At 37.7% G+C, this 24,752-nt stretch overlaps 1 protein-coding gene across 4 annotated transcripts in view; it reads right to left on the bottom strand.

The window, feature by feature from the left end:
- PAWR (pro-apoptotic WT1 regulator) overlaps positions 1 to 24,752 on the bottom strand; it is an 81,545-nt gene that overhangs the window by 20,526 nt on the left and 36,267 nt on the right. For all 4 annotated transcript variants that reach the window (XM_042793298.1, XM_042793300.1, XM_042793301.1 and 1 more), the window contains exon 3: positions 17,500 to 17,628. In XM_042793298.1, the coding sequence (XP_042649232.1) occupies positions 17,500 to 17,628 (129 nt within the window). The remainder of the gene's footprint in view (positions 1 to 17,499; positions 17,629 to 24,752) is intronic.

Here is a 24,752-nt window from a genome sequence, read left to right as displayed (position 1 = left end):
CCACACAGATGATTAAAGGTTTGGAGTATCTGACACGTGAAGAGAAGCTGAGAGCACCAGGGATGTTCAGCCTGGAGAAGAGCATGCTCAGGAGTTATCTTGCCAATGTGTATAAACATATGATGGGGTAAAGAAAATGGAGTCATACTTCCTTGTGCCCAGAGAAAGGATAAGAGGCAATGGGACAGAAACTGAAATACAGGAAATTCAACTTAAAAGTAAGAAAATACTTTCTTACTGTGAGATTAAACACTGGAGCAGGTTGACTAGAGAGGTTATGGAGTTTCTATCAATGGAGATGATAAAAACCCATCTGGCCACAGTCCTGAGTGATTTTCTATAGCTGACCCTGCTTTGTCCACAGGGGTTGGACTAGAGACTTCCCAAGACTTCTCTTCCAAGACTTAATGATTCTGTGCTGCTCCTCTGCTCGTCCAGGTTTTCCATCTACATTCTTCTCTTAGCTTAGTGAGTTTAAGCAAACACATACCTAACATGACAGCTTCAGAGATTTCATTCCAACCTGTAATCTAGAGACTTGCCTACCTAAATCTTTACATACAGAAGACTAACAGCCTGATTTTTAGCTTTACGACAGTCAGCAATGACTGACAAGGTGATTCAACTCTGGTGTATGTGAAGAAACTCAAGTAGTTTCATCTAATACGTTAAGATACATGTTCACTGTATACGAAAACTGAAAGGCCGTATCAGTAGTAGGTCACAGCTCTTGGTGGTGATGGTCTCAGAAACGTGCTGGCTGTCCCATTAGCCATGGACAAGTGGTTCAACTCTCTTTTTAAGCCTGGATGAAGAAACTGACACATGCTGGTGAGTAGGTCAAAATTTTGCCTATCTGTAGATACAACTCTTGCCAATAAAGTAGGAACTATGGGCTCTAAGCTTCCTCTGTTCTTATTTTTTAAACAGCTTCTTTTTCAGGAAAATGCTGAAGCCTTGAAGTTATGGCAATGCTTCCTGGTGAATTTAAGCCTCTGCTTACAGTGAAAGGCAGAATTCACAAGAAAGGGAGAATTTGCACAGGACATTGCAGTCTGCTGATGCACACATAACCTTGTACAAAGATATCTCTGGATCTTGGATACTTGTTTTCTACTCTAGACACCAAAGGGATGCAATGTATGCACTGTATTCCCTCAAATTTGCTAAGACCTTTTCATATAGTAAATGCAAATATAAACTGTAAAGCAATTTATATACACAGACTTGTACATTTACCTCAACAGGAAACTTCTGAAAGTTTGGCAGTACTATTTAAAAAAGCCAGTTTTTCAGAAAAAGAAAGCTGGGAAAGCAAACAAATGCTCAGGGACAAAATATATGGCAATTACTCTCATTTGTAGTTTTAAAAGCTGGCATTTTGTAGCAAAAAAAAATAATGAGCCCTTTATAAAAGATATTTCTACAGCAACTCTTAGTAGCCTTTATTTTTGTAGTTAAAAGTAGCTATGAACAAAAAGTTAAAAATATTCATTTGATGCATAAAAACAATTTCCTCTGATAACCAACTTAATACTGCAGATTTGGTAAACTGTGACTTTTATTATTTTGGAATCTCTAATGCAAATGCAAACCAATGATTCTTTAAGGTGTTGATGCAAGCACCAGAGAAATATATTATTTAACTCTGTTCTCATGCTATGAAATTTATTTTGTGTGTGTTATTTATCCAAAAGTTGCTGGGAACAGGAATATGTGTAATCATACTATAAACAGCATTATGCGCCTATTAATCAAAAATAAATCTAACCTTTCAAACTATTCAAAAGCTCTTAAAATGATGCAAACATCTCTTGTAAATAAAGATCCTCCAGCACTTTTGGAGAAGGTTGGCAAAAAATGAAGAAGAGGAAGGAGAAAGAAAGAAGAACCCTGTTCTACAATGAACCTAAAAGCAGATGATTAGGCATGTATATAAATACTAATTCACAAATCTTGTTTATATTCTTTAGTATTTTTAAAGTTTTAGTTTTAACCTATGATTAAAATATCTAGTCATTACTATAAAAATGAATGATTTTCCAAAATAATTATTTATGAGCAATGAAGAGAGCAAAGAGTTTATTTGAACATCTCCCTCTAAAAGAGGAATTCTTTACTGTCTGTGGAAATCCTGAATGGAAAAGCACTCAGTAGAGAGGTAACCCATAACAATTCTTCTAATGGTTTCCTTCATACTGCTAAAAAAATATTGCTGCCAAAGACATCTAACAACATCAGTTCTTCATCCTGAGGATGAAGTTGAAATCAAAGTTGATATCAAAGACTCATTTCAATACAGTATTCAAAACACAACTTTAAAATTACTTCTAATTCTTGCACATGATCTCTGGCAGCTTGCATTACCTTTTAACAGTACATACTAATGCTAATAAATTATGTATTCAAGTTGTCTTGCCCTTGCTCCATTTCCAGTGGGAGTTCAAGAACAGTGCAGACTGAAATACATCAGCGCTGCTCCAGAAAACTGGTCATGCTCCCTTTCTGTCATGTCTACAACAGTGTCTGTGCAGCCACATATTAATGCACGACAGGCTGTGATCTAAGTGAAAATAACCAATGAAAAAGCAAAGATTTGTCTCATTCCACATGAACTCCTTCATCTGATTCAGAGAATGTGTAAGGGCAGAGAAAGCAGCTGAGACCATTTGCATTAATGAAACCATTTACTGCCAATTAAACTTCAGTCAAACTAGGATGTGAGCAACTTTGCTAACTCCCCTCTCTGCTCCTAGCTCATCCTGGTATTTCATCTGGCCAATACAGAGATTACATAAACAAGCTGGTCATCAGGCTTTAAATAAATAGAGTTGTCTGTGTTTACAAGTGTCTGACAAAGATTTCCAGATGTTAAACCAACCCTACCATTACAAACCCACTAGTTAAAATGCACTAACAAACATTGTTTTTAAACATGTACAAACTCTGGAGTCAGCAGGGATATGAAAACAGTTCACTGTAATCCCCTGAAAGACTATTTACAAGTTTCACAAACAATTAAAGCAAATTGCCAGGATCAGGCTGCCAGGGTATAGCTGGTATATACACTGGCATGTAGAATACGTGAAGTGGTGTAGAATTTGACTACACACTAGTGTAAATTATGACTACATAATGATATTCCTGCAACACGCAAAGTTAAATTTTGACTGAAATCGGCCATCAAAACCATTTATTTTTTCATATGCAATCCAAATATGGACTTCCTACAAAGTTTTCTTCAAGATGTGAGCAAATACCACTTCACTGCATGGAGGAAGAAGGTCTGTTGCTGGGGTTTCTTGCCTTTTTACATATCAAGGAACAGGTAGATTCTATCTCCCTCTATCTAGTCAAGTTGACTCCAATCTCCTTCATGAGTCACACCTTGATTAACTACACCTACTTTCTTACATTCAGTACAACCTTACATTGCCATTTCCTTGGAAACAGCAGTTACATACTTTCTGCAATTTCATTCAAATATTAAAGTGAGGTAACACCCGAATGCCTGACAACTGGAAAGCAATCCTAATACAAACCAAGAATAAGTGCAGGTGTGAAAAGCAGGAGAACGAAAGATGAAACACAATTCTTCCCCCACCCATCAAAATCCCCCCAAACCAAGCATCTCTCAGGAGCAACAGTCATGGAGACACCACTTACCTTCCATTCCTGGTTCTAAAACCCTTGAAAAATTTCTAGAGATGTTTTTCATGGAATGCAACACAAATTCAACTTTGAATGGAAATGCTTTTACCACGTGGGGAGGGGGGGGGAAATTTCTGCTCATTTTTTCCACAGAAACCATTCTTTCCAGAAGCTATCTAAGGTGTTTTCATTAAGCTTAAAGCAGCAATTATACCAATCAACTACTTGTACCCCCTGTATCTGTGTACCTTCTAGATCCTTGCTTGCACAGAACACTTGTATGTACAAAACCATCCCAGGTTCCTTCCCTTCCCCTTATTCTCCTAGATGCCAAGTTTTTATGTCTATTTCTGAGATACATTACATTTTATTTTTTCCTGGTGTGGATTTCTTAGGGATGAGCTTAAACACTCTGTTCACCCAATAAATCTCTTTTATAAGCAGTCATCCTAAAAATTAGCTTTTTATTTCTAAAACTGTTACAAAAGCATCGTTATCACCACTTATTAATCAGTTACAGAATAAACTGAAACAGGAACCTGGTAAGATTAAACAAAAACAAAAGCTGACCTACTGTTCTTAAATACCCTGACAAAATTTTTCTTATTTTGATATTCTTTTGATTTGTACTCTGGCAAGTTGGAACCAACACATTTTAATAGATCCTTGTTTGATTTACGTCCAGCTGATCTTTTTAAAACATGCCATAATGAATAACACATAACCGAATAAACCTTTGAGCAGGAAAAAGACATTCCTATATTCTGGAGATTAAATTTCACTTCCAGAACTATTTTGATACTGTGGCACCCAGATACTTAATTCCAGATCAGCAATACAGAACAACCTCTTCCGTGTGAAACAGCTGATGTAGACAAGTAAGACCTAAAAAAAAAATGTCATAGTGGAAAAGGAAGATATAGTTTCTTTACCTGCACTAAAGAGAGGAAATTTAAGGTTCATATACCCTCTGGTCATATATTTCTGAAACACTGGGTGATTGATTCAAGTAGGGATTTACAAAAGCAGAAAGGCAATGGCATTACAGTCTATACAAGGATGATGCTTTCTTTAGGAAGGAAGATGTAAGAGAAAATACAAAGGTAACTTCAGTAAGTAAATTAACCTGTTAAGAGCTGGGAGGCAGTGGGGGGTTGGGGTGGGAAGTGCTAGGGGAGAGAGAAGCAGACGGACAGACTGACCGACTGGCCAAACAGAAGATCCAAATAGAAGACATTTCTCCAGACACGAAGTAACCTAAAAATAAATTAGGACAGTACCACAAGTTACCAGTTCCCTAGACTGACTGAATTTCCCAGACTCTTTCACTGCAGCCCATACAAAATCCATTCATCTCCAACAGGTTCCAGGCAGTCTCTTCTACTTCTTCACTATGCAACTCTCTTTTCTCTTTCCAAAAGGGAAATCTGAAAACATGTTGTTCTCTGTGATGTGTGTATGTTTCTGGATTGTGGATGAATGATGTTCTAGGGGAAAACACTGCAGTTCTCTTTACCTGACAGAGCAGAGCCTCAATGAAGAACTGCACATCCAATATGCATGTGCACAGAGCCTGTTCATGTGCTGGTTTTGCTTTTCTAGAAATCAGAAGCAAAGACAACCAAACAAAGAACACCTCTTCCCAAAAATGTGCCAGGATCCAAGGGTACCCTTGAGCCCTAGTCTCGTCTGGCTCCTGCAGAGTGACTCAAACGTTCTTACAGCCAGCCTTGCCTGGGCACCACCCGGCAGACAGAGCCCAGCCGAGTGGGAAGTGCGGTTCAAGGGCACTCGAGTGTCTCAAAGAAAAGCCAGCCAGGCTGCAGCATGGGCAACAACATCAAAAGTCTGCTTATGAAGAAATCTATCAAGGACAGTACATGAGAGGAAAAAAATAAATAAATACCTGCTGGTAAAACAAGTAACTCCCAGGGAAGTCAGGTGTTATCAAGAAGAAAACAGCTTCCAGAAATAAGTAAGCTGGAAATACTCACTAAAGTATGCGAACAGAGTTTTTTCTTTACTTCTTATTCTCCATTTCTATACCCACGCAATATTCAACACCAAAGAACCAGACCAAGAGTTCAGGACAAGCAGCTAGGCACTCAGAACAAAAGTTATGAAGGAGCTGATCAGATCTAGGCAGGCTTTGTCAGCCTGGCCTAAGGTGACTCAGACAGAGCAGAGCTAGAAAAACGATCAGACAGTGACTATATCCAACATATGACCTTTACGGATCAGTGTTGAATAATCATAAACTGAAAACGTAGGTTTACTAAAATTGGAAATACTTGCATAAAGCTCCCAGATTCAGTGTGTCAGTTATTAAAAAAATAAAGAATCGGTACTTGCCAGAAACCTGAGGAACACCAACACATAAGCAAATGCACAGGATCTAACACACACAACTTGATGCTGAAACAGGGGAGCATTTTAAAAAAGTTAATAGAATCCAGATGGACAAAACCCTTTACAGCTCAAACAAATTGAGAGTAATGTCAGTTCTTAAGGGTCTTTTCTAGACTAAATGATTCTATCATTCTAGGATCTTGAGTCACAGAAGAGCTAGCTCATATGAAACTTACAGCAAAGATGACAGTGAAAATAGAATTTGCTGAAGTACTTTATAGCAAGTGTAAATGTAAAATCCTACACAGAGCTATGTGCATAGCCCCTTCACAATACACTACCGTGTGTACAGACATAAAAACAGACAAAATACAATCTCCCAAAATTATTTGCGATGGGATTTGTCTCACTTTTTACAGAGCACTATAACTTTTTCAATGTCACCTTAGAGTGCTGAGCTGCTTGTTGACTTGTCTACACAGTGATTTCCACTCTATGTATTAGAAAAACAACTACTGATAAAACCAGCTTCTTCAGTTGAACCAGTTTAAAACAACGAACCATCCTTCCTACCTCTACTAGGTGATGCTTCAAGAAAAGAGAGGACCTTGTCGGTGAGTTTACCAGCAGAATGGGCCTGACAGCTTCTACTAACAACAGAATAAACGGAGGCAGACAAGCCAGACACTATTCTATGGATCCAATGCCAAGTCACAGGAGTAGCCACATCCATACTCCAAAGCAGTTGATGGTGAGTCTCCTCCATGTCCCATGTGGTGTCCCTAAGAAATAATCATCTGTAAGTTCCTGCCCAGTCAAAAGCATCCAAAATAACGCAAGGGTTGAACTACATCCAGGGAAATGTTTTCATAGCATGAAACCTAGGTCTGTGTTCCACACCCCACCATGTTGATTAAGGGCATGCAGCTGTTTCTGAGCTAGCAAAAGCTAGCAATGTCCTCATAGCACTACACAGGCAGCCAAGCCTGGTATTGTGATGTTCATACTACATGTGAGGACTAGTTCCTGGCACATTATTCCTTAAACAGTCCCCAAGTAAGATACAGGAGATCATTAAGTAGCACAAACCAAAATCATGCCAGAAAACCTTGCTAATAATTAAGCCACAGGCTCTATCAGCAGCGCAGCAGTTGAGCTTACACCCAAGTCTTGCTCCTTCTAGCAGTATAAACTTTGTCAAACTGTCTCCACTAAACAACTCTGAATTCCAGATTCCTCCTCCCTCCTGATCTATCACATTAATTACACCAGACTACAAGGATGTAGAGAAGCAGGCTCCCCTCCCCATCCTCACACCACTATGGAATTTGAGTATGCAGCTTCTAAACACACAACACATCTGAATAAATTATTTATGTTATAAAAATGTTTGACAACTATTGCTATGTCTACTTCTGCAGAACTGCATAGATTTTTGCTCATCTTTCTGCAGTAGTGACCAAGTTGTCTCCCCTCTCCACCTTGCACATTCAGCAGGGATCCTCTTGGTCCATGTAGATTCTCGAAGAAGAGCGTCCTCCCCCTCTGTACACACCCCACAAGTACTTATAACTTCGTTATCTAGGCTCCAGTCTTGTTCCTGACATGAAGCAGTATTAACTAAAACTCCTTCTCTAGAACAGGACAGTAGAAAAGTGAAGGAATCAGGAATATTACCATACCTTACAGAAGCATTTGATATCAGACTATTTCATCTATTTGGACAAGCAGATATCACAGGATGTCCTTCCTTTTTCAATAAATCTGTATTTAATAGGACTCTTCTTCCCACAGAAATCTCAGCTGCAGTGCATCATTATATTCTAGGGAATCACATTCCCCCACCCCCAAAATTTTAGAGAAGATGGGAGGAGATACCCACTTAGACATCATCATTTTTGACAGCTGAACAGAATTTCCATATCTCTTTCAGAAGTAAATCAATCTTCTCAAATCAGCATGCAGTAAGCTGAGTTAAAAAGTGCTGTCAGTCCAAAAAAGAAAGCATGTGGGAAAGAAAATTAATTTCTTCACAAGGCTCCTGCTGACTGCTCAAAACATTAGCTGGGAATCTGAGAAACTGCTTCCTATTCCTTATGGCTGTATAAAGGCTCCAAACCAGTGTAACATCAGCTAACACACCAGCTTATGCAACCCTGGAGCACAGCTTCATGAACGCAACAATAAAAGAAAAAAACAAACGCCTGCTCACACAGGCTGAGTACCTAGCAGCAAGATCTGTAGACAAGAAAAAAAAAGAGCCCTCCAAAAATATTATTTAATGGAAGGATTACAACTGAACTTGAGAGAAACAAGGAAGAAATCATAACTTACACACTCTGCTTCCCACTTGGCCTGCACAAGGATTTAGAATAGAAAGTACCTGAAGAGCAGGCTGTGCTGAAATCCCTGCAGTTCCTAGGCACAACCATGGATCTAAAGCAGAAGTAAGAAGCCTCCACACCCCCTTACCTTCACAGATACAGGCTTGATTCAGTTTTAGTTTTCACTCAAGTCCTGTGATGAATAGTTGTACATGTGCACAGGCACACAAAACCAAGTATTCAACTGTAAGAGACTTCACTGGTATATTTATTTACTTTATTTAATAGGAGTGAAATGCATTCCTGAAACAAATTTTTAAGCTTAAGTCACTTATCCACTAAATTAAACTTTACTGATGTTAAAAAAGTTTATTTTGTATTTCTTTCTAAGAAAAGCAAAGTTTGCTTGTCAAAGGTAATCAAATTTACGCTGACAATCGTCAGGCACTGAACACAAATGATACCTTCCACAAACAAACTCTTTTGATCAGCTGTTATGAAGACAAATATTGATAACCATGTATTAGTATTTCCCTACAAGAACAGAAGCCAGATGACTCAAAGTAGGGATGCCCAACCTGCATCCCCAAGGCTACACATTGCTGGCCAAACAACTTCATCTGGCTCGTAGCCAGTTTCCAATCATCCTCTTTCCCTGCAGTCTCACATTAGTAACTGCTAGCTCTCAGCATCCCGATTTCTTAGAGGCAAAGGGGACCACGATTTTACTTGTAAGCACTTTCTGAAAGCAGCAGTATTAGATAGTGCACACACAATACAGTTGAAGCAGAATTGCTGAGCATGTGCAATCTTTTGGTAACGTAAAACCCAGTGAACATCAATGGATCAGCAGCACTCCACATAGCCACACATATACTAAATTTGCTCACATGAGAGGAGAGGAGGAAGTTTTTGGCAGAGAAACCTGTTCTGCTACAACATCTATGACATAGCCCATTCAGCTGGGAAATCCAGTCTCCACTGTCTCAAAACTCAGTTTCTATTTAAAAAAAAAAAAAAAAAAAACACACACACATATACAATTTAACTAAAAACTGGCAAGTTCATTTTTGGAAAACAATTCATTCACTTGGTGTCTTTAAAGCCTCCAGTTATACCAGACAAGACCACCATGCAACATTATTACTGCTAAACTCAGAGAAGTTCCCTTGAAGGTTAATTAAAAAGTTTAAAAAGTTACTACATCAGGTGGGGGGTTTTCCCCAGTCTCTAACAATACAGACAAAAGACATTTAAAGGAAATTTAGACTGCAAAGTCAACCAATTCAGAAGTGGTCTGAACATTGTTGATTTATGCTACTTTCATTCAAATTCTTACAACTACATGCACGACGACACTGCCCTTCCTGACATCACACTCAGTGAGTCATGTTTGATATTTTGCATATGCTTGCTTTTTTCTCAAAGTGGCCACCATGCCTTATTTACTGCTATTCTGAATATATGCTCATATTGCTAGAAACTACTGGAGTGATGGCCTGGTCATACATGATCATGGAAAGATGGAATTCCTGTGTTCCTGTTTTTCTTATACAGATCACAGGAATAATTTGGGTCTCCCAAGCCATACCAACCACAGCAGTTAAACATCTGAAGTACCCACTTCATGCCATTAACTATACAGGGCGGTGAGTTCCCTGCAACTGATGTCACTTACTTTAAAAATACTGCACACACAAGACTGACTTTAGATGCAAATATATTTTAAAAATTAAGTGATCTTTTAATACTTAAAAAACATTGAATTTAAATACATGTTAACCCATTTTTATGGGAGTGTTTTCAGACATATAGTAAGATTTCCTCACAAGTCTTTCTATTGTATTTACAATTATTGCTTAAGTGCTTTGCAAATCCTAATGACTGTTTTCATACCAACTCTGTGAAGTGGATCTCGTTCTTAATCTGCAAATACAAAACCCAAGATAAATATTATCTGGTAATTAGCTGTCAAATATTAGAGTCCCACAACCTGATTCGGCAGAATTACATATAACTTCATATACTCAAACACAGCTCTTCCTGATTTACATATTTCTGTATTTTAATCACATTGGATTTACTCACTTTTTTAAACAATATCATTATTACAATCACATTATTGTGTAAAATAAACCTTGGCATAACATCTGAAGAAATGTAGCGTAGAAAATAAAGCACATGCCTTATACATCTGGGCATGCCCTGTGGCACAACTGCATTTTCTCTACATACAGAAATTAACATCAAGTAACATCATGCCAAAATACTTATAAAGGATGAATTATTACTCTTGAATGCATGTACAAAGTTCTTTGCAAGAACTGTATGAAACCTAGATGCAAAGTATCTTTGGAAAGCTGCAGTCGGGTATTAATAGATATGCATATCATTACCACATACTTTGGATAATGAGCGTAATTGCAAAACGATGCTGTATGACATTACACTGCTGCGCAAAATAAAAAGCCAGGAAATGCAAAACAGACAGGTATAAACTGCTATGTGAGTTGAGAAGCTTTTTGGCAGCATATTCTTGGCATAAGATTCAAGTACAAAACTCTGGGGAAGTTTGTGTCAAGCAGGTTTTCAGCTATGTTTCCTAACAGAGATGCACATAATACTTCAGTTCCTCACAGTTTGTCACACAGCTAAGAAGTCACTAGAGACTTTTATTCCCCAACTTTATTTTATTTACTGCTTTCAACATAGCTTATAAGGTGCCACTATTAAACATTTACAGATTCGTAACACTGGTATATATCACTGCTTCAGAAAATTTCAACATGTTGGGTCACATCTAAAGCAATGGATGGTATTTAAGAAATCAGAACTGCACCAGAGCACTGCTGTGGGAGCATCTTTGGGCCACATTCCTTTTAGAAATTGCCCACAATGTTCTGGTGAAATGCTAAGCTTTTTTGGAACAAAAGGTTAAAAAAAGATCAGATGTGGTTTTCCTTCAGTTTTCATAGGCTCTTGGATGACTTACAGCTAAATGCACAAGTCGTAACTAAATGGTCATGCTAATAAATCAAGTTTAAATGACTTCACCAGCCATCTAACCTATTCACTACTAAAGTTAACTATGATGAACCCAACCTGCTGTGGCATGATTGTATAATTACACCATTAGGTAAATGCTGATTATGTAGACATTTGCCCCTATCCTCACCTCCAATCAACAGGAAGAAGTCTTTCAAAGGTACTGGGTAATTTCTACACTAAACAGAACGATTATCCAAGCACCTATCACAAGCTAATCTCTTGCAGAGAACAAAAACCTGCCTTGCTGCTACAGAGAAGAGTAAGAGCAATCCAAGACACAGCAATACTACTGTGTATGCAAGTCAGTGTTGTGAGTTGAAAACTAGAGTAACTTGTCCTTTTGTTGTCTTGGATTAACAGCTCCACAGGAACCCAGTACTAGGGTCAAGCTTTAGCCTATCCACTAATGCACATCATTTGAATTTATTTCAAGAATATGATACAACTTATAGTATAAAGACAAGGTTCAGTGCTACAAATGAAGTGACATTTTTTGTCTAGCAAAGCTGTCTAGTGTTGTCGGCTGTGATTCACTGTGGATGTTAATGTCTGAAATGTACCTCACAAAGTTGTATCTCGTGTAAAATAATTAGACAAGATTCAACATCTCAGTTTCTTGAAGTTCTTGTTGCTGCACAGTCTAAGAGCAACACGGGGACTCCAATAAATGCCCACTACAATTGCATACACAAAACAAATTAATGGTTGGAACAAGATGATTGCAATTTCTAACTGGATTGCAAGGGTCTTGAATGAGGTCCTGGGCTTCACAGCAGTATATAACACCCAATCAGATACAGCAAAACAGTTGGTGTGTCTTAGCAAAAAAAGGGAGCCATGTCTCCCACTGGGGTCCCAAGCTTCATAACGCTTGAGAAGCAAAATTCCCTCACCAGTTTCATGCCAGCAACACAAATCCAAAAGCAGGTTTCTAGCAGATGACCGTACAGAGGTCTTTGGCAGTCATTCCAGACACAAAAGGTATGGCTAACTGTGATAGTTATGATCTGCAGTTTCTTAACTTGGAATTAAGAAATACACTGGACAAATTTTGCAACTGTGTGACAATAATAAAGATCAGCATTCCCTTTTGACATCAGGATACTCTAAATCATTCTCATTTTTTAGAAATTGTTACCTTTCACTTGAAGGATTCAGAGTATTTATTTCACAAAGGTTGAACCACATTATTTAAGTGACTCAGAGCTTCCCCTTTTCATGTTCACAGGCACAAAAACTGGTATTGCACATTCTTTCTAACTGATCCCTATTTCCAAGTTATGTCAGTAGTAAAAATCATTCTGACATGTTTGGTCCAAGTTTGCCAGGGAGAAGAAAGGATGCAGCCCATCTATTTTAGGTGCCTACGTCTGATGTAGTGAGACACCTTTTGTCATCAGTGCAGAGAGAAATACACATCTAGAACACAGTAAACCCTAAACTCATGTCATTGTCAGAAATAACTCTGAAGATCTGAAATACCTTACTGTTTCTTGGTGTTTTGTCAATGCATATTTACTGAACTATCCCCACATTTTACACTTCAAACTGTGCACAGCTGATGAAATTTTTTGCAGTGTGCTCATATAGTACACAGCACAACAACTAGCATTCACAGACACTACAACATTTGAAACAAAATGCAAGCAGAAAGGAACCAAAGAGAACATGAAGCAAAGTATTTCAAACTCCTTCCAAGGTATTGAGAATGAAAACTGTGTGACTGTGGCAGAATTTCCACAAGAACAGCCAGTTGTGATTTGAAGGCTTTAAGGGATGGAGTATCTATACATACGTCTCCCACTGCAAGGCGTTATGTTGGCTTCGGATTAGTCTTCTCAGCCTTTCCAATTTGCTCTCCAATTTTCCAAGAACCCATAAAGTAATACAGATACCACAACATGTTACCACGCTCAGGTATCACTTCTATGATGACACAGAAGTTATGTTAACCCTACTGACACAGGATTACACCAAATGCACATACTTGTGCATCTGGTCTCCTAAAATATTCCCCAAACGACTGAATTCCAGGAGGCAGGTGACCATGGTATCAGCTCAACCTGAACACTTTGATGCAAAATTTAAGGCCTTGCATATGGCACGTTTTGGTGGTGGTTTTTTTGGGGTTTTTTTTTTTTTTAGCATTAGTATAATAGTAGCATTTTTCCATGTTCTGGAACTCTGCAAGTCTTAGAAGAGACTTCAAAAAAAATAATCTTGTAGATTTTTTAGATGTAATTTACCTTATATTACATACATACTAACACCTTCAATTAAGAGAAGACATTCACTACCCTGAATGTAGTATCATTTCTGTCCAACTGCAAGAAAGACATTGCTATTAAATAGTTTTGTATTATTTTCCATTTTACAATCTCTGCCAAGCAAGAGTTACATTTAGATAATTGCCAGGCTCCACTGATTCCTAATTAAAGCAGAAACTTTAAAGTAGTAACTTTCACTATGCTTGTCTTTAGAATTACAAATTTTTAGCTAATTTGTAAGAATTCTAAGCTTCCTTACATACAACCTATCACTCTCAGTCTGCATCCCCGTATACATCAATGAGTAGTCCCACAGTACTGTGACTCACAAGCTGAGAAGCACTGAATTTGCATCACTAAAAATAGGAGGAAAAATCAAGCAAGAAGTCAGAACCAGATGTAACACTGGTGTTTGGGAGCAGATTTAGTGTTGATTCACCTGGTGAGGTACGGCTTTTCACACTACCTGTTGCTAAAGCTAAGTAACCATTCTGATTATGATTGGTTTTCAATGTTTATAATATTGTAACTTATTTTCCATATTTCCAATATAAAATAATTTAGAAGCCAATTTCATCCAGATAGTTCTGCTTCAGGGAAAATACTCGCTGGTCTGGTGTATTTTTAGTTCTATTCTTAAACAAATCTCATATCTCTGTGCTTTGGACCAAAGATTTCAAATTCAGTCAGAGTTTTCAAAACATGTGCAGTTTGCCCATGAAGAAGAAGAGAACAGCAACTTCTATCACTGTTAAAATAGAACTGAAAGATAAGGTTAAGGATTGGAAATAAATCATTATTCAGCAACTTATTTGCTTATTAAATGTGAAGTCAATATTAACTGTCTTGTTTACCAGTCACAGTGATTATATATTTACAAATTTCATAAAATGATAATAGAATGGACAAATCAGTAAAACCATCTACAATTACAGAAATGTACTTATTCTGCTTAGTAGACAGAACTAGAATAAATACTGGTCAGTGGCAACTAGTATTGACTGAATTCTTACATCTAAAACAAACTGTACTTTTAAGCACAGAATTAGGCTTAACTTGCACAGAGTAGAATCAAAAGGAAACTAAGTCATCTGTGTTGAAATAACACTGCTGTCAAATTCTGTTCAAATAGGGTAAACTGTAAGACTTCTAATAAAAAGCAAGTTGATAGACTCGGTAATAAACTGATTAAGTCTTAGCAGCTACAACTTTCTAAGGTTCCATCTGTTCTGTACATGTGCCACCCTGGGCCTTTGCCAGATCTGAGGCCTGGGACTCTCTTCTGTATTGTCAGTGACAGGACACCCCTGCTGTAATCTGTCAACAAAGAAGTAGTGCCTGTCTGCATACAGAGGTGACAAACTTGGAACCTTGTAGGATACAATTAATACAGGCAGCCTGGTAAACAGAAACTGAGATCAGTGGTCAAGAAGAGTAGAAAACATGGATGAAAAAAAATAGGTCATGGGAATATAGGCAAAGCATTATGTAATAATACCACTAGGGAAACTAGAAGTGACAACTTTTGGAATATTTGCTGAAGAGGTTAAAAAAAAGTGAACACAAAAAGAGTCTAACAACTTGGAAAAAGCATAAAAATATTTCAGAATGAGGAATCCTGCTGAAGAATCTGCAAAGACAACAGATCAACTTCTAAGAGGCCTACTCACAGAAGACAGTTTCTCTACAGAAATATTTTTGTTGGTGTTCACCATAGAAAAGCATGGTAAGGGTCTCACATCAGAGCACTTCTCCATGGAAGACCCAAATGTCTGTTTCAAACAGAAGCGCTGGTAGGACTTAAATTAAAAAAAATTAAAAAAGAAAAAGAAGCTAATTGAGAGAATGAGAAGGTATTTACTTCCTAAGCTTTGAAGAAACTATTGATGCTACTGAAAAATGTAATAGCTAAACTACTGAAGATCATATATAATCTCTCACTTAAAACTGTCCTAGTACCAGTGGTTAACAATCACCATTGTTAAGAAGATCCTAAAGCAGAGCAGAGAACTACAGACCAGTAAGCTTGACATTTATACTGAACAAAGTGGTGCTAGTAAATCTAAAACAATTAGGGAATAAGTGAGTAAATATGATATAGCGTGAAAGAGTCACAAGGGCATTTGTAAAATAGTCACACTTCACAAATCTAAAACAGCTTTTTTAAGTATAAAAATGTCCAGAAGAGAGAGTTAGTTGACAGCCCACTTAATTTCAAAAAGGCATTCATCACAGCCTCTTAAAGAAATTAAGCTACACTAGATTAAGAGCTAATGTCCTTCCTTTCATGAAAAACTCACAGGTGGAAAGACAGGAAATAACGGTGGACTCTCATGGTCTGCTTTCCCAGTGGATGGAGTACCCAGAAGAGTTCCACAGGAACCTGTTCTGGGACCTGTGCTTTGCAATATATTTGGGGATATGCTATTCAGAACAGAAATGATGAGGGTCAGCTGTGAAAATGTGCAGGATTTCTCAAGTGGGAGTGGCTGGGAGCTGAAAGAGGAGATGAAATTTAGCGTATATAAGCACAAAGTGAGACAAAAAGGTAAACATGCTTCTAAATTTACATATGTATCAGCCTCTGAGGTGGTTGTTATCACACACAGGCAACTCCAAGATGTTATGTTAGGTAGACACACACAAATCCCCAAAATAGTAAACTCAGTGCTCAGCAGACAGACAGGCAGATATCAGGAACTGTCAGGAAAGAAACAGAACAAAACAAAAGCCACCATTAACCCACTCTACAACTGCATACTGTACTGAATTCTTCAGTTCTGTTTCCTGATCCCAAATAAAATACAGTCAAACCAGAAGTAGTACAGAATGTTCTTTAATATCTCCTGTACATGGAACAATTAAATAAAATAGTATTCTTCCGCCTAGAGAAGAGGTAGGTGAAAGGGGCCATGCTTTCTCTGCAGCACTCAGTCACATAAAGAGGAAACACTTGTTCCCCATGTCTTCCACTGGGACGTCTTGGTGAAAACACATGGAAACAGATGGCAAATGACTGGTTCAACTTAAAAGGAGAATGTTCTTCAAATTCCAGGTAATTAAGCTGTAGACTTCTTTGCTATAGGATCTTCTTAATGTTAAACGCGTCCATGAACACATGAAAGACTGGGCAAAATTTTAGAAGGAAAGCGCATCCAGACCCACTAAATTCAGTGATGACCCTCTGGGTATGGGTGGGTTTGAAAACTATCACCATGGGCCTGCTCTGTTCATGTATTTTTTCACTATGCATGTGCTATTCCTCTGTTAGAATCAACAGGCAGAGCTAGATGGCCTCAGCGTGTACAGATGGGTTTGAACATGCTGTTAGGTGACAGAAGAGGAAGAAAAACAAGACTGGCTAAAGAGACTAAGGGCGTGAAAAGAAAGAGACAGGTCTGTTTTCCATAAGAGTGTGTGTGTGTGTGTGTGTGTGTGTGTTCAATCCCGAAATCAGTAATTAGAAGTTGCTTAGTTGACAATAAATTAAATTAGGAAATTGTATCCTGATTTGAAAAGTCTACCTCCAGTTAACTGCATATTCTAAACCTGTGAGTATTGTTCACTTGAATCTCCAGGTTTCTCTTCCTCTCATTAAATAAGTTCTACAGTGAACACCAACACCATTACTTTTAAAGTCCCTACAGAAATAGAGGACTCTGTTGTCAGAACTGGGTCTCCATAGTGTTGAATTTAGGGAATGGAACCTCATATTCTGTTTTCACTAATGTGACAACTCCTGAACTTCATGCTTGTTTCCATATAGTGTATCATCTACTGTCAACCAGGAGCACGAAGAAGGCAGCAGTATGACTTTTAAAACTGAGCAGCATAACAAAATGAACAAGTGTTAATCTCACCTGTAATAAGCATGAGCCAGGGGTATCTGCACTGGAACTCTCATTTTGCATTGTGTTCTGCTGGGTAATAGCATCTTCCTTCTTTCGCTCCTTCTGCCCTGCTTCATCATCTTCATACTCATCAAGGCTCTAAACCCAAAAATACTCAGTTATAAAACAGTCTTTGTATGTTGTTTCACATATTTCACAAAATTTATGCATCAGTGAATATTTTAAAAGACTAATTTCATATTTCAGAGAAGTTTAATTAAATGTTTAAATGGTTTTCTTTTTGTGGATACTGATATCTCCAAATCGAGGAAAGTTTGACAACTAATTGCTTTTTCTTAATCACAAAAATAAGAAATAATGAAATCAAGATCCAACCTGGCAAACCTTTCAGCAGCGCTGCCAGAGTTCAGTGCTAATCCTGCTGTGAGCAGGAGCTTGGACTAGACCTCAGGTCTCTTCCATTGGAATGATTCTACAATCCTATTTCTTTTAATCAGTAATTTTACCTCTACATAAGAGATTTTGAGGAAGTACAGAGGAGGAAGGAAAGAGTTAATTATACTCTTCACTCAACAGCTGACCTTTTTTGACACAGCAGCATCTGCTAAAATTGAAGTGCCAATCTCAATCACCTATATTAATTTTGCTCTCCTTGTTCTTGGTTTTGCCTTTCAAAATTTACCACTGAAAATCAGTCATTTTTAAATCAGTTGGACAGTCATTAATCACTAACAGTTAACACCTTTTGGCTCTTCAACACAAATGTTTCACACTAGATTTTCTGAAATACTTGATTCAGAAGGATTAAATTTCTAAAGCACTGACTGCTGACAGGTGAGAGACAGGAGTAAATAATAAAAAAAAAAAAATCAGAACACTGCCTCTGTTCCAGCTCTAAGCCATGCTGAGGCCAGGGTAGGAATGTGAGGACTCAACCAGCTTTGGACTAAGTCAGCTATGTCTAGATCAGGCTATTAGTTTAATGCACACAAATTTATAGAAAGAAAAAAGCCCACAATCTCCTGTTTAGAAGACCAACTTGATGCAGACATGAAGCTCCAAAAAAAATCTGACCACATCACAAGCTGTTTGCCAGCACTCTGCATTAAAATAAGAAGCGCGACAGACCTAATTACAAAAACACAGGGAAGACATTCTAAGACATCAGTAAAAGCATCTAGATTAATGTGCAATAGCTTGAGAAATAGAGAACAGGGCTACCAGAGAACAAAGATGAATGTCAAATCATTTCAGTGGAAGCTTCTAATGCACAAAAAACAAAACAGCTGTTCTGAGGCTTAGCTACTGACAGTCTCTGACATCATCTTATCCAAAGGACACAAAATTAGTCAAAAGCATATAATGAGAACACAGGTATGTAGTGTTTTTTAAACAAAAAAATCCGTTATTTACTATCTGAACATAGCACTAGTATATAAAAAACTAACTTTAGGTGCTCCAAAACAAACATGGTCATACAACTGCTAGAAGACTGACAAACTAGAAAGGTATGTTTCCAAAGTGAACATAATAAAGCAAACTTAAGTGAACCTGAAAAAAGGCCATTTAAATTCTCTACAGTAGCACTCATGGCAGAATACTAATGCAATTTCACCAGCCTATTTCCAACCAACATTTTAATGCAACTGGTGTAGATTGTCTACTTCTATCACTAAGAAAAGGCATACATGAAAGGTTATTACAGCTGAATCATTACACATTGAAAAACACTTTCAATAAGTGGCCTTTTAAAAATAAAATAATTATAAATATTTAACTTGGTGTTCTCAGGTCCATTTTTAACAGAGCATTTAAAAAAAAACAGTCATGGCACATTCTCGGAGATGATCTTCAAATCAACATCCTCTACCTTCCATAAACTGTAAAGCTTAAAACTTTTGCTAATGTAAACTTAAGTCTCTATCCTAATTTATGCCATTATCCTAATAATCCACTCTGCAGTGACAAAATAAGAAATAAGCCACTACTGCAACAAGAAATGGAGAGGTCTTCAGCTCTTACAAAACTAGTCTTGTTCAGAATGAACTATGAGGCTCACAGAAGGTATTACATAAATTAAGACTAACGTCATGCAGATGGAGAATGATACTGTGTTAGAAAAACAGGAAAACTTTCGGACTGTTCTTCCAGCCTCCAAGTTGTTCATATAAGAGAATGAGATCCCAGATAAACTCAAATGAAAGAGACAGTTTGATGTGAGTTTGGAAGAGCAGCCTCTAATAAGTGTAGGAGAAAATGGACTGGAGACAGATGAGACCAGTAATCTTCATGCACCTCAAAAGGCTTTGCATTTTCAAGGAACAACATTCTTTAAGGAGAAGCATAAAGCTCAAATTACAATACTGTAGGTTAAAAAAAAAAAAAGCCTTTGCAGTCACTAGTAGACAAGTGCTCCTTTCTTCACAAATTATCTCTTCCTTCAGACACATAGTTCTCATAAACTTTCCAGAGACCATCAGCATTCCACAGAAATATTTTTCTCTAAATGCAATGACATCTGTGAAGAAGAATGTTATTCTCTCTTTCAATATAAGATCACCTGCTACTAACCATTCTCTTAGCAGTTTTGGACAGGAACAAAATGTCATCATTTGATACAAAATTTCCAGCCACAAAATTTTAAACTAATCATTTTCAATGAGGATTTGCCAGGGATGTCCATTCCTACCCTTTCCCTACGTCTCAGGATGGTCCAAGACCACAAAAGGTATTCAGCTGCGCCCCCCCCAAGTAATTCATACATCCAAAACTAAATGCTTTCTTCCCAAGAATGGAAGAGTTAGCTAAACAGTTTATGTAAATCTAATTTGGAGCATATAACCTCTGTTTTAAATGCTACTGGGGCTTGCTCCTGCTCCAGTTCCCTTCACTGGAGCAGGCCCCAAGCCAGCTGGAACCAACACAAGTTTGAGTGGTAAGAACCACAGAGGAAGTGGGTTTTTATTACTCGTTACCGGTGAGGTAGAGCAGTCATGGACAGGTTGTTCCTCAGCATTTGCAGCCAGTGTGGCACATTTGGCCAGGGTTGCCAATGTCTTCCTGCCCTCAAGCAGATTACTAGTCACTGTCAAGGACCTTCATGTGGTTTCCCAAACACAAAGGTTACGTTCCCCTTCCAAATATACAGAACCACACATACCCACGCACTCATTTAAATGATGTCCATGAAATGCCTGATGAACACAAGTCAACATGATAACAATTACAAAATTTTAACATTTTACTGCTTTTTACTAGTTACTAAGTTTTCATTCAGTAACTGTCAGCCTTAAGATGAAATCAGCCTTCTTATGCAAAATAATACTTTACATTCACTATCCTGCTCATGTGCTTCTCCATCAACGTCAGTTAAGATTGCTAATCTTATTGCTATTTACATTCTAAACTAACTTTTAGAGTAATAAAAATCAATAAAAGCCAAGTTTCAGTTGACAGATGAATTATTATTGAAAAATTAGAAATGTCCAAAGTGTTGTTAAACACCTTTACAACCGTTTCTGTTCAAACTGCCCTGCAGCTGAAAATACCTCAGCCCACAGAACATTTCAATCAGATGGATTACTGCATTGCTTGCATTGCAGGCTTCTCTCAAATACTAGTTTGCTTTAGAAACTAGTTTCATGTCACTGAAAAAGACATAAATGCAGTAATTACTTCCTCTGTCACCACAGCAGAGAAATGGACTTGTAACCACCGAGGTGTAATTCTGACCCATTATATAATTCTGTACATTCCCTTCCCCCTGCTTTTTTATTTTGCTGCTAGACACATACCATTTCAGATTCTTATTTTCCATTAAAATCATCTGAGTTTTGTACAGCAGATATTCAATGTGACATTCCCACATCTGATCTTAATATAAGGATTCCACAGAAATTCTTTAGGTTTTCTAGCATTTCAGTAAATGTTTGAAGCTGTAGTATAAACATTTTTCTGTAAACCTCTAGTATGGAAAATACAAGCAGAATAAGATGCTTTCAAAAGAATCAGACTGATGAAGGAAACAGCCACAGAGATATCCCCGCATTCCAGCGCACCACCAGCCTGCAGTTTAAGGAGACACTGTACAAAGAACATTTCTAATGATTCACTGGTTTGCTTCCTATAAACATTTATGCACTGCTAAGAACAAACAAAAATTAGGGAGGGACTCTCTTTTCCATGAAAACCAGAAGTATTCCCACACGCAGAAGATCAGTTTCGGAGTACGCACAAGCTGCTCTCGCCACAAGAACCGGTGTGGAGTCAAAACGTTCCTATCCCCATCCCCAACCCCCTTCCTGCACCAACTTGCTTTTTCCTTGCAGTTCTGCTGGATGAGCACATACCTAAGAGCTTCCCACTTCATTCCATGAGAGGTCAGTCAGGTTAGCTTCAGCAGTTTTAATTAGCCCAATTGATTTTGCCTGAACTAGACACAAGCCCATTCAAACCATGGATTCTGTAGAACCTCAGAAGGAGTTGCACTGCATCAGCTCTTTGAAAATGATGAGCACTTGAGGTAATGACATATTTAACCAGTACAGCAAGATGTGCAAGCAGATACATACTCTCGGTAAAACCCTGTGTTTAACTTCACATTAGGCAATAAATGGAATCTCTGCAACACAAGCACCATCAATTATCTTGACTTTTTTTTTTTTTTTTTCCTGCAATCTAGGAGAAGAATCAAATCTAGGGTTCTTCCCATCACCCCAAAATTACTTTGGACAACTAAAAAAAAAAATTTTAAGAAAATCAATTTTATTGCAAATACATTTTCCATGCTTGGTAAAAGTTCAAAGTTCACAAACATGATAACTTCATATCAAGATGCTAGAAAAGTGCAAAGGTTTCTATTAAATGTAAACATTTCCTAAAAGCTTCTACAGCAGAAATACAAGACAAGATATAAGAATTGTTTTTAACTCGGGAAAAAAAAAAAATGTAATGAACTACAACAAAATACATTTTGAGAACCAACATCATTTTTCCCTCAGCTGATCATTCAGAAAAGCCTGGAAAAGTTAACTGCAAATAAAAGATTACTATTTTACACATCATTTCTTTATAATCACTCTTCTTATAGCAGCACTGAGAATCAAATGCTTCCTTGCTTTACCCGGCACAGCTCTGGTATCTGTTAAATACCACCTTTCTACCTCTTGGCATGGTATCAAGCCTTTCTCTCTTCATCTCCCAAAATATACAGCAAAAACAAGCAAAAATCCCAAACCTCAATGATTTGAGATTATACTACCTTTTCCCCACAGAAATACAATTTTTAATCATACTTTTAAAACACACTTTTACTACAATGTCCAGAAAGTACCGTTTAGCTTGCCCAAGTGCTTTTCTTTGCAAGTTGAAAAACATCCTTATAAAGGAAAAAATAGCTAATGTTATTCATAGGAACTAAAACCTACAAACAGTTTTACGGATATGGATTAACCAATAAAAGATTTTATTTTTCAAGAATATTTTACCTTAATTCTCACATTAAGAGAGTCCAAAGGTAGATACTGAACTTGAACACCTTATCTGAATGATCTTTGTGCACTTCTAAAAATCTACACATCCAGAGTGGTCCAATTTCAACAACTAGTATGATCACAAGCATGGATTTTTAAACCAAAATAAAGAGTAAAGGCAGGAATCTTTGGTATCTGAGATCAAGAGACCTGAATGCAGCAATGGGCCAGGGACCGGCAGGTGGGCCGGAGCACAGCTGACTGCAGCCATGGGATGCACTCATCCTTGACCACCCTGCCAACAAAGCAATCCAGGAAGATGAGCATCACTTAGAGATCAGTGATGCACATCTTGCTCTACAAACCTCATAATATTCGTGAGAAGTCACCTTTACGTTTTGCTTCAACTCTATACTTTTCTCACCCATAATGAGAATTTACAAGTGTCTACTTTGTATACTTAATTATATTTCAGAGCAAATACAATCTGCAGTCTTAAAATCCACTTAGAAATGTCTCTGGGGGAAAACAAAACAAAACAAACAAACAAACAAACCAACCCCACAACATATTTGTCTGTATTAGAGCAAAACAGGGAAGTATCTTGAATTCTTTTAAAGCCTTACTCTTAAAGCATCAACTACATCAACACCAGAATGTCAGTCATCCCTCATTATAATAACAAAAAGCAGCCATGTTTGCAGTTTGTTATTCAGCAAAATACACTATTTGGCCACCACTGTCTTCAAACATACCACAAGAATGAGTTCAAAAGTCGAATGTTTAACTTAAACTAATTGCCAAAAAATCCTTTATCACAAGGCTTGTCAGGAATGATCGGTGGAACTGCTCGATTTAGCTACTTAGTACACGATGTTAACGTCACAGAGTAAGATGCCAGGGATAAAAGAGAAACTGTGAAAGACAAGCTACCTAGCATTATTAAAATCCTTCTGGAAAAGAGAAAAATATAATAAAAAAATATGGATTGACAAGCTATTTAATACTACATCCAAAGTCAGCATCTTAAAGCCTCTTCCAATTGATCACCATCTAAGAAAGATAGTAACAAACAGCAGACCTGACTGAAGATCCTTACATGAAGTCAAACTGCTGGCACTTGTTCCATGGGGAAATTATTGTATGAAACTAATAATGACTCATCCAAAGGAAGTACCAATGCCTTGCTTTTAAAAATAAAATAAAAACCAACAGCAAATAAAGGGACTAAGAGAAAAGCGGCCAAATCCTCTCCTTGCTCTTGGTATGATCCACAGGTGGTTCCAGCCAACCTGACCTCCAGAACTACAGGGCCCAGACTTCAGATAAAGCACAGCTCTATGTGCTAAAGGGTGAAATTAAGCATCCCACCTCCTCTTTGAATTTTTTTACACTGCTGCTCTTACCTCTCTGCCCTAAACAAGTTTTGCTAGTGACAACACATCTTTTCCCTCCTCTGCTTATGGTTTACATCTGCTATAGTGTTCATGAAGGCTACATTCTGTACACAGAAATCACTAACAGCATTGAACACACAGATCTAAAAGTTACAGAAATGTTACCCAAAAAATCACACACACACAAAATAACCAAAACAAAACACACCCAAAACCCAACTACTCCCCTCCCCCCCCATAATTTTGTTCCAGAGTGGAGTCAGTCACCAGACTCCCCTCCCTAACCTCCTAATTAACATTCTAAAATGATGCATCCTACTTAATACAAAGATTGCAAACCAGTGACTGAACAGAAGAAACCTATCAAAACAAAGTTTGCCTGTTTCAGCCAGGA

This window comes from Tyto alba, unplaced genomic scaffold (assembly GCF_018691265.1).
Source record: "Tyto alba isolate M040663 unplaced genomic scaffold, T.alba_DEE_v4.0 Super-Scaffold_2, whole genome shotgun sequence".
Taxonomy (NCBI): Eukaryota; Metazoa; Chordata; class Aves; order Strigiformes; family Tytonidae; genus Tyto; species Tyto alba.
Note: the sequence above shows the minus strand (reverse complement) of the source record. Positions and strands in the feature narration are given on the sequence as shown.